General features: G+C 55.4%; 1 protein-coding gene across 1 annotated transcript in view; it reads left to right on the top strand.

Moving 5' to 3' along the window:
* Nucleotides 1–8,341, top strand: part of SMAD6 (SMAD family member 6) — a 75,524-nt gene extending 67,183 nt beyond the window's left edge. Inside the window, 1 exon segment of the mRNA XM_024735140.1 lies at nt 7,551–8,341. Coding sequence (XP_024590908.1) covers nt 7,551–8,092 — 542 coding nt within the window. The 3' untranslated portion in view covers nt 8,093–8,341.
* Nucleotides 8,342–9,368: the final 1,027 nt, after the last annotated feature.

Below are 9,368 nucleotides of genomic sequence, written 5' to 3'. Positions count from 1 at the left end.
GGAGGGGCGGGTGGGAGCGAATAAGAGGAAACTCCTGTCAGCTGGGCCCTTGCTTTTGGAAAGCGTTCAGCGGAGAGGCTTGTTCTAAGCTGTTGACCATTAACATGGCCCTGTGCACATTCCTTCTCTGCTTTTACTGCCGGATCCCAGTGGATAAAGGACTGGTCTCCCCCTCCCTTAACAAAGAAAAAAAAAAGAGCTTCTAATTAATGCTGTATCTCTGGACTTGTTTCAAAACCTGAAGCCATTTCTGTAGCTTAAAATGACAAAGGAAGGTTAAGTGGAAACTTCTTTTTCCCTCTTTAGTTTGATAACAAAAACTACTTATCTAATGGGCAAACAAGGCTTTTAAAGGGGTGTTAGGTTAACCAGATGCAGGGCCACGTAATTACTCCCAGGCCTGGGAGCCTCAGATGAAAAAGCTGCTGGTTGGATGGGAACTTAAAGCCACAGGCATGACATGGGACAGAAGAAAGGAGTTTTCCAGGAGGGTAGGAGGCCCCAGTGGGGCCCTGTGCAAAGGGGATTGGAAAAGCCAGCCCTAGGCTCCTCTCTGGCTCTGCCAACAACTTGCTGGGTGACCCTGGACAAGTCACTTAACTTCTCTGAGTCTCTGAGTCTCCCTTCCCAGCTCTCGATGGGGACTGCCCATGTTTCATCGCTCATTGAGGTGCGGCTGGGCCAGCCCCAGGAGAGGCAGGGAGGCTGCTGAGGCCCAAGGGGGTGTGAAGCAGCAGCAAAAGCTTTGAACATGGAGGAGCATGAGCGGCCCAGCCAGGCCCTGGAGACCCGGGGACTCAGGGTCCAGCTTCCTGCGAATGCTCTGAGCCTCCACATCCAGCTTCCTTAGAGTCTAAGGGGTCGGAGACTTTAATCTGGGCATGTCTCTGGTTTGCCTCCCAGGATGGGTGAGTCCAAGGCGGTCCGGCCCAGTGGAAAGGGGGGAATCACAAGGAAAACAAGCTGCATTGCGTATGCTCAGGCTTTTGGAGCGTGCGGCCCACGGGGGAGCACACAGGAACGTTCCTGCCCTTTGTTTTGACAGAAAACTGCTGATTCGAAGAAGCTAAAGGCTTGCTTGGGATTTCAGCTCTCCCCGCCTCCCCCAGACGCAGTTGGCCCCCTTGGTGCCCCAGCACCCCAACAGAATTACACGTTGGGCTCGAAGCACCCTTGCTGGGCGGAGAGGCCAAGAGGAAGGAACGCCAGCCGTCGGAGGGGCCGGCTTCAGTGCAGGGGACCTACTGTCAGGCCAGTCTCCTCCTGCCCGCCGCAGGCATCACCACCCTCTGGTGGCAGGAATGTGGGTGCCACCGGGTGGCCAGGCCGCCCCTCTCTGGCCGGGAAACACAGGGCTTGTCCCTTGGACCACCTGGGAGCCCTGCTGGGACCACTCCAGGATGGCCACAGAGGGCTGGCCTAGCAGCACATTTCCACTATCTTCGTTGTAATTCTTTCAAGGCACCATACGTACAATGAAATGCTCAGCTGTCTAGTGCATAGGTTATGATTTTTGACAATGTCTACACCTGAGTTCCCACTGTGCCAATCAAGATATCAAACATTTCCAGCACCTAAGAAAGTTCCCTCGTCCCCTCTCCCCAGAAGTAATCCCTGTTCTGATTTCTGTCATTGTAGGTTAGTTTTATCTACTTAAGAATTTCGTATCAGTGGAAACAAACGGCACACATCTTGTGTGTCTGGCTTCTTTCACTCGGCCGGATGCGTCTGAGATTCACCCACATTGTGGTGTGTTTCAGTAGTTTGTTCGTTTCTATTGGTGAGTCGTATTCCACTGTATGGATGAGCCTTATTTTTGTCTATCCATTATCATAGTCTCTTTGGGCTGCTATGATAACGATACCATAAATTGGTGGCTTAAATAATGCATATTTATTTCTCACAGTTTTGGAGTCTGGGAAGTCCAAGATCAAGGGGCCGGTAGATCTGGTGTCTAGTGAGAACCATATCCTGGTTCATAAATGGCTGTATTCTTGCTATGTCCTCACACGGTGGAATGAGGGAGCTCTCTGGGGTCTCTCTTTTTTTTCTTGCGGTACACGGGCCTCTTACTGTTGTGGCCTCTCCCGTTGAGGAGCACAGGCTCCGGACGTGCAGGCTCAGTGGCCATGGCTCACGGGCCCAGCCGCTCCACGGCATGTGGGATCTTCCCGGACCGGGGCACGAACCCGTGTTCCCTGCATCGGCAGACGGACTCTCAACCACTGCGCCACCAGGGAAGCCCTGGGGTCTCTTTTAAAGAGCACTAATCCCATTCATGACCTAATCACTTCCCAAAGACCCTACCTTCTAATGCTGTCACATTGGGGTTTAAGATTTCCAACATGAATCTGGGGCGGGGTGGGAGGGGGGCGCACACGCAAACATTTAGTCCATAACATCCATCCTCCTGTTGATGGACATCTGAGCTGCTTTCCAAGTTTGGGTGATTACGAGTAGAGCTGCCGTGAACGTGCATGAAATCACAGAAATGTAGAGCTCATTGGTCAGAAAGGAAGACTGAGGCCAGGAGAAGGAGGATGGCCTGCCTGATCAGGGCCAGGAGGCTGGACACCGGGCTGCAGGCCTCCTGACCCCCGGCCTGGTGCCTCTCCACCAGATCTGCCCCAGACATCACGCCAGACTGCGCCTCTCCTCTCCCCCTTCCCCTGGAACCCTTCCAGCTGGGACCCAGAGTCTGGCTGGGAACTAGGCCAGGCCTTGAGCAGGGGGTAGCGAGCAGGAGTTTCGGTCAGAGCGCGGTCATCTTTGATGTTGTTCACTCGGGTCTGACTCTGCGGTATTTATTTGCAATTAAGGAGCTGGTTCCTAATTAGGCTGATGGCGGGACCACAGCCCTGGAGCCACGAGAAGCAAAAGATCTTCTGCAAGAGACTGTCCCCTCGCGGCCTAGGTGGCAGCCCAGGCCGCAGACGAGAGGTGTGGTGGGTCGGGTGGGGCTCTGCGTCTGTGAGGAGTGGAGAGGTGACCCTGGGTTTGGGGGTGCCTGCCTTCTCACAGAGGGCGGGTCAACTTGTTCTGAACACACGGCATGAGATCTGAATACGTGTGTGTGTGTAAATAGAACCCCAGGAGCACTCATCTGTGTCCCCCACGTTCAGTTATTCATTGCTTCACCCTTCATTCCTTCGCTTACTGAGCATCTCTTTGCATCTCACGTACCGGGCTGGGAGCTAAACCTTAACATTTGTGAAGTACTTTACCGTTTGCAAAGGGCATTGCCGTCCATTGTCCTATTGTAACTTCCCGTGCTGGTGACCCTGGGTCGTGACCCGTGACACCCCTAAGGAGCCCTAGCCTTGGAAGGGTTAGGCCAGCGCTGGGACGGATAAACAGACAGCTGCTTCTTTCTGCTCCCGATTGGTCTGCTGCCAGAGTTGCTAGAAAATCCAAAGACGGACTGTGCAAATGAGGCGCTCAGTTATGAGCAAGTCCGTTTTACAAATGGGGATACTGAGGCTTGGGGACATTCAGTGGCTTGTTCATGGCCACATATCCAATCAGTGGTGAGAGCTTAGGTCTGTCTCACTAGGAAACCTTTTGGATCATGTGACAAGCATTAGGTTAGAATCTGGGGTCTCTAGTTCTGGTCCCACTTCTGCCACCCACTGCTGTGTGTCCTTGGGCAAGTCACCCGGTACCCGCGGGGGGTGCCATCTTGGAGGCACAAGGACATTGGACTCAATTGATAGTACCCACAGGCCAGCCTCAGGACTAAGTTTTCATTGGCCCATGGTGAAAGAAATAAGAAAATTTCTTATAATCTAAATGTATCAATTTAAAATTTTCTGATTTACGTCCTACCTATTTTGTGAGTATCAAATTACTTTCTTCTGTGCTAGTGATAGTAGATGGTCTTGGGGTTTTTAATAAGTCTGTATGTGACAAAATAAAACCGTGGTAACCTTATGACATTCCCAACCCCTCCATTAAACAGTGTATTGGTTTGTGAAAGCCCAAAGCATCAGCGCTCCCTGGATGAGATGATGCCGGGGGAACCCTCCAGCTCTTGGAGCCCAGAGACTCTAAGAGCTAGGTGGAGACGGGGATGCCCCAAGCATGGTGATGGGCTCACCTGCCGGCCTGCTCTCTCAGGATCAGACCTGAGACCCTAGTCCTTGCCCAGCACCCCCTTGGGCCTGAGGGCATCGGTCCCACCTGCTGGGCGGGATTCCTGTGGGGGGTAGGGGTGAGGGCAGTGTGCCAACACTTGGGATCTATTTTATTTCCTTCCTTCTTCCCTTGTAGGTGTTCTAAGAGCACCCTGGGGATACATGCAGACTTGGGACAGCTGCAGAAAGGACTAAGACCCACCCCTTCCTCCTTGAGAGCTGAGGCCAGCCAGGGGGCACAGACACCTGCTCAGGCCAAGGGAGGGACTGCATTTAAGGCTCTAGGCGCACAGGAGGGAGAAGTCAGAGAGGGCTTCTCAGAGGCGGCAGTCCATCCCCTGGAATTTGGAAGACGTGGCCTGGAGCCCAGGCCTGATGAGTTATTACCCAGTCTGTTCAACCAAAGAGGCCGCGGAAAGTGAGGCCTGGCCCGGGTAGTGTCCCTGAGCGCCACGGATGGGGCAGGCTGGGCCCTAGGGCAGCTCCGGGGCGGGCGCTGACTGGGGCAAGGCCAGGAACACAGGTGTTGATGAGATGGGGGTAGAGGGTGAGGGCGCATTTGGCTCGGCTGGGGTGGGAGGTACTGAGAGGAGGGGGACAGGAAGGCCCACTTGGCCTTGAATTGAAAGCCTTTTAGGAGCTGGGAGGGAGGAATTACCCCACCCCCTCAATCCCATTACCCCCACCCCCTGACTGTTAAACTGCTTCTTTGCCTTTTACAATAGCGTGGCTCCCTCCTGGGGCAGAGCTGCCACTTCATGACTGGGTGGCCCTCTCTGAGCTTATCTCTGGAGGGGATGGCAGCACTCCCTCACTCGGTGGGACTGGCTGAGTCTTCAGGGAATGAAGATCTTTCGTTTCTGGGGCGGGCAGTGACTCACCGGCTTGTGGGTGAGCACCTCTAGGACTCAGACCACGAGAGCAGTCGTGGTTACAAACGGGGTGAGGTTTCGAGAAGGGGGGCATTTGCTTGGTGCATGGGTTTTGGGGGGTGTCTGCCCGGAGTATGGAGAAGAGCTCCCCTCGGGAGTGTGGCCTGGCACTGATGCTGGCTCCAGCACTCACTAGTGTGTGCCCTTGTCTGGTTATGGCACCTCCCTGGGCCTCAGTTACCACACCTGTGAACTGGGGTGATAACAGGTGCAACCAAGGCCGTTGTGAAGAAGGCGCCTGGCTCGTGCAAGGCACTCAGGGATGCCTATTGTCTGTCTTGTCACCCGACATTCTCCAGGCATAGCTTCTTTGCTTCCCCGCCTCTCTGTGCCTAGTGCAGTAATGGAGTTCTTGTTGCTTGGTGAGAAGGTTGGTGTTGCAGTTTCACGGCCAAGCTGGGATGGTGCCGCTCTCCTGGCTCTTGGAAACTCTCAGACCAGTGCTAGATGGATGCATGGAGAAAGGGGCAATGGCTTGGGGTGTTCCTAGCTGTCCACCTGCTGGGGCTGGCCTAGTGCCCGCAGCTGTGTCACCTACCACGGGCTAGAGCTGTCTCTCTGCGCACTGGCTAAGGGGCAAGTCAGCTGAGGGCAGGGAGCAGGGCCTCCTTCCCCCATCCCGACCATCAGCTAGAACCACGAGGCGCCTGGATGGGGGACTGTGAGACAAAACGATATGTCCTCAGGGGCTGGCCTGGGGGCCTGCGGCTGGGATCTTAATGCCAGGCAGAGGGCAAGGGGCATGCCCTTTGGGACTGTGCCCAGCCCCAGGCCACAGCAGAGCAGGCAGCCCACAGGAGGCCCCTCAGGTGGACATTTTCCTGCTAGGTGGGCCTCCCAGCACATAAGACAATGTCAGGAGCCCTGTCACCCGGCTGCTCTGGGGCCTCTAGGCGGGGCTGGGCTGAAGGCAGACAGAGCTGACCTCACCCAGGCTCCTGACGGAAGTTGTTGGCAGTGCTTTCTCCCTCAGGTTTGATTGGACTTTTTTTTTTTTTTTTTTGGCGATACGCGGGCCTTTCACTGTTGTGGCCTCTCCTGCTGCAGAGCACAGGCTCCGGATGCGCAGGCTCAGCGGCCATGGCTCACGGGCCCAGCCGCTCCGCGCCATGTGGGATCTTCCCGGACTGGGGCACGAACCCGTGTCCCCTGCATCGGCAGGCGGACTCGCAACCACTGCGCCACCAGGGAAGCCCCTGATTGGACTTTAATCTGTTTCTTTTGGAGAAGCCGAGCCATAAAGGGCCTCAGTGCATCCTCATCAGGCCTCCAGCAGACCTTCGCCCTCTGCAAAAGCCCCAGCCAGGGGCCTGTGTGGGAACACATAACCCCACCGGGCAGTCATGGGTGCCCACCTGCTTGTCAGAGCCCTGAGCTCAAAGGAGAGACCAGATGTCAAAACGCTTCAGAATCTGAGAAGCCGGCCACACCCGAGAGCAGTGAGGAGGGGGCTGCCCTTCAAGATGGGACCCTTGCCTATACCTGGTATTACGCCTGGTCTCAGAAAATTGTTAAATTCATGCAGACATGTAGAGATGCCCCAAGCTGGAGTGCGGAGGGATCCCAGTCATCACCCAGGCCACCCTTTTGCCGTCTATGGGGAAACTGAGGCCCGGAGAGGAGCCGCTGGCAAACCGGAGCCCTCGAGGAGCGATTTCCTTTTGCACTTAGAGACCCTCTGCTTCTCTGTCTCACAGAGGCGGCTACAGTTCTGGTGGAAAGCTGCACTTCCTGCGCAGAGAGCCAACTTGAGGGGCCGGGGGTGGGGGTTACTGGGAGACCCTGCGTAACGCTCCAGGCTGAGGCTGGGCGCCGTCGGGCAGCCGCGATTCCCATTCTGGGCCGGAAGAGATCCTGGGGGCCACATTCCCCACCGCACCGCGCCTTCCGAAATGCCTGAGTCCCCTCTGAGGGGCGGTTTATGCCCTCTGATAGCTTCACCCCGCTCTGTTCAGGTTGAGGCTTGGACTGACCGGGTTCAAATCCCGGTGGTGCCACTCGCCGGCTGAGTGGCCTTGGGCAGGCTGCTTGGTGGCTGCCAAGTCTCGGAAGCTCATCTGTAAAGTGAGAAGGTGGCCTCCGCACAGTTATGGGAGGACCCAGTGAGTCACGTGCGGAGTGAGGAGTGCAGAGCACAGCACCCGGAACAATGTAGGTGCTCACCAGTCAGTCCCTCCCTTGGGTGTGTGGGTGTGTGTCCCTCTCCTGCTGGCTTGTAAAATTCTACAGGCAGGAGCCGGGTGTGGCTCATGTTTGGGTGCCCACAGGCACCTGGCACAGTAGGTGCCTTGCCTTCGTGTGTGTCTGGGGGTGCGGTGGGCGGTGAGGTCCTGCTGTGGGTTAAATCTGAGGACGGCCTGGCCCGTAGTAGTGCTCCCCATGTCTGTTGGGCGCCAGAGACCCCCCTCAAAGCCCACCGGCCAGGCGGCAGTGCCACTTCCGCTGCCCTGGAATAACACCCGCGTGCCCTGTGCTTGCCCCGCAGACGCCAGCATGTCTCCGGATGCCACCAAGCCGAGCCACTGGTGCAGCGTGGCCTACTGGGAGCACCGGACACGGGTGGGCCGCCTCTACGCGGTGTATGACCAGGCCGTCAGCATCTTCTACGACCTACCTCAGGGCAGCGGCTTCTGCCTGGGCCAGCTCAACCTGGAGCAGCGCAGCGAGTCGGTGCGGCGCACGCGCAGCAAGATCGGCTTCGGCATCCTGCTCAGCAAGGAGCCGGACGGCGTGTGGGCCTACAACCGCGGCGAGCACCCCATCTTCGTCAACTCCCCCACGCTGGACGCGCCCGGCGGCCGCGCCCTGGTGGTCCGCAAGGTGCCCCCTGGCTACTCCATCAAGGTGTTTGACTTCGAGCGCTCCGGCCTGCTCCAGCACGGGCCCGAGCCCGACGCCGCCGACGGCCCCTACGACCCCAACAGCGTCCGCATCAGCTTCGCCAAGGGCTGGGGTCCCTGCTACTCCCGGCAGTTCATCACCTCCTGCCCCTGCTGGCTTGAGATCCTCCTCAACAACCACAGATAGCGGCCCACCACCCGCCCCGCCAATGGGGGCCCCGTGCCCAGAGACACAGCCCCCACGGACGACCCCCCCCAGATATCATCTACCTAGATTTAATATAAAGTTTTATATATTATATGGAAATATATATTATACTTGTAATTATGGAGTCATTTTTACAATGTAATTATTTATGTATGGTGCAATGTGTGTATATGGACAAAACAAGAAAGACGCACTTTGGCTTATAATACAGATATATTTTCTTTCTTCTCCTCCTTCCTCTTCTTTATGGTTTTTTTTTTGTTGTTGTTGTTTGTTTTTTTTTTTAAAGAAAATGATACAGCAGAGCTAGGTGGAAGAGCCTGGGTTTGGTGTATGGTTTTTGAAATATTAATGCCCAGACAAAAAGCTAATACCAGTCACTCGTTGATAATAAAGTATTCGCATTATAGTTTTTTTTTTTTTTTTAAACTGTCTTCTTTTTAACAAAGAGGAACATGCAGGGCTTCTGTGGGTTTCTGACCCATCAGGCATCCCGAAACTTGACTTCAATCTTTTACCAGTTAAAGAGTAGAGGGAATTACATTGAAAAGGGAGGAAGGGGGCTTCCCTGGTGGCGCAGTGGTTGAGAGTCTGCCTGCCAATGCAGGGGATACGGGTTCGAGCCCTGGTCTGGGTAGATCCCACATGCTGCGGAGCAACTGGGCCCGTGAGCCAGGGCCACTGAGCCTGTGCGTCTGGAGCCTGTGCTCTGCAACGAGAGACCGCAACAGTGAGAGGCCCGCTCACCGCGATGAAGAGTGGCCCCCGTTTGCCACAACTAGAGAAAGCCCTCGCACAGAAACGAAGACCCAACACAGCCATAAATAAATCAATAAATTTATTTTTTAAAAAAAAGGGGGGAGGAAGGTCATATGTTTGCTCTTAAGGCCAGAGAAGGTTCTGTTTTTCCTTCCCACCCATGGCTGTAGTGTGTCCACAGGATTCAGGGGGAAGAGGGAGAGTACATGGGCCATCCATCCTAGGTAAACTCTTCCAGTCTGATGGGAGAGGCTCATGCTCTGGCCTAGAGGAACTCTCAGCCTGATGGGGAAGACTTGGGTCCATGCCTCTCATCTCTGAGCTGTCTGCAAGCTAGAAAACATTAATTCTCACCACTTTGGGGAAATGGCCTGTGGAAGAAAGACTGAGATGGTGGGTCTTGAACCCACCTACCATCTCACAGAAGCCACCTGAGCCCCAGGGTGAAACTCCTTTTAGGACCTAGATAAGCTACCCTCCCATCCTCCCACCAAGT

Source organism: Neophocaena asiaeorientalis, unplaced genomic scaffold, assembly GCF_003031525.2.
Source record: "Neophocaena asiaeorientalis asiaeorientalis breed wild unplaced genomic scaffold, Neophocaena_asiaeorientalis_V1.1 scaffold264, whole genome shotgun sequence".
NCBI classification, from domain to species: domain Eukaryota; kingdom Metazoa; phylum Chordata; class Mammalia; order Artiodactyla; family Phocoenidae; genus Neophocaena; species Neophocaena asiaeorientalis.
This window is presented reverse-complemented; position numbering and strand designations above follow the sequence as displayed.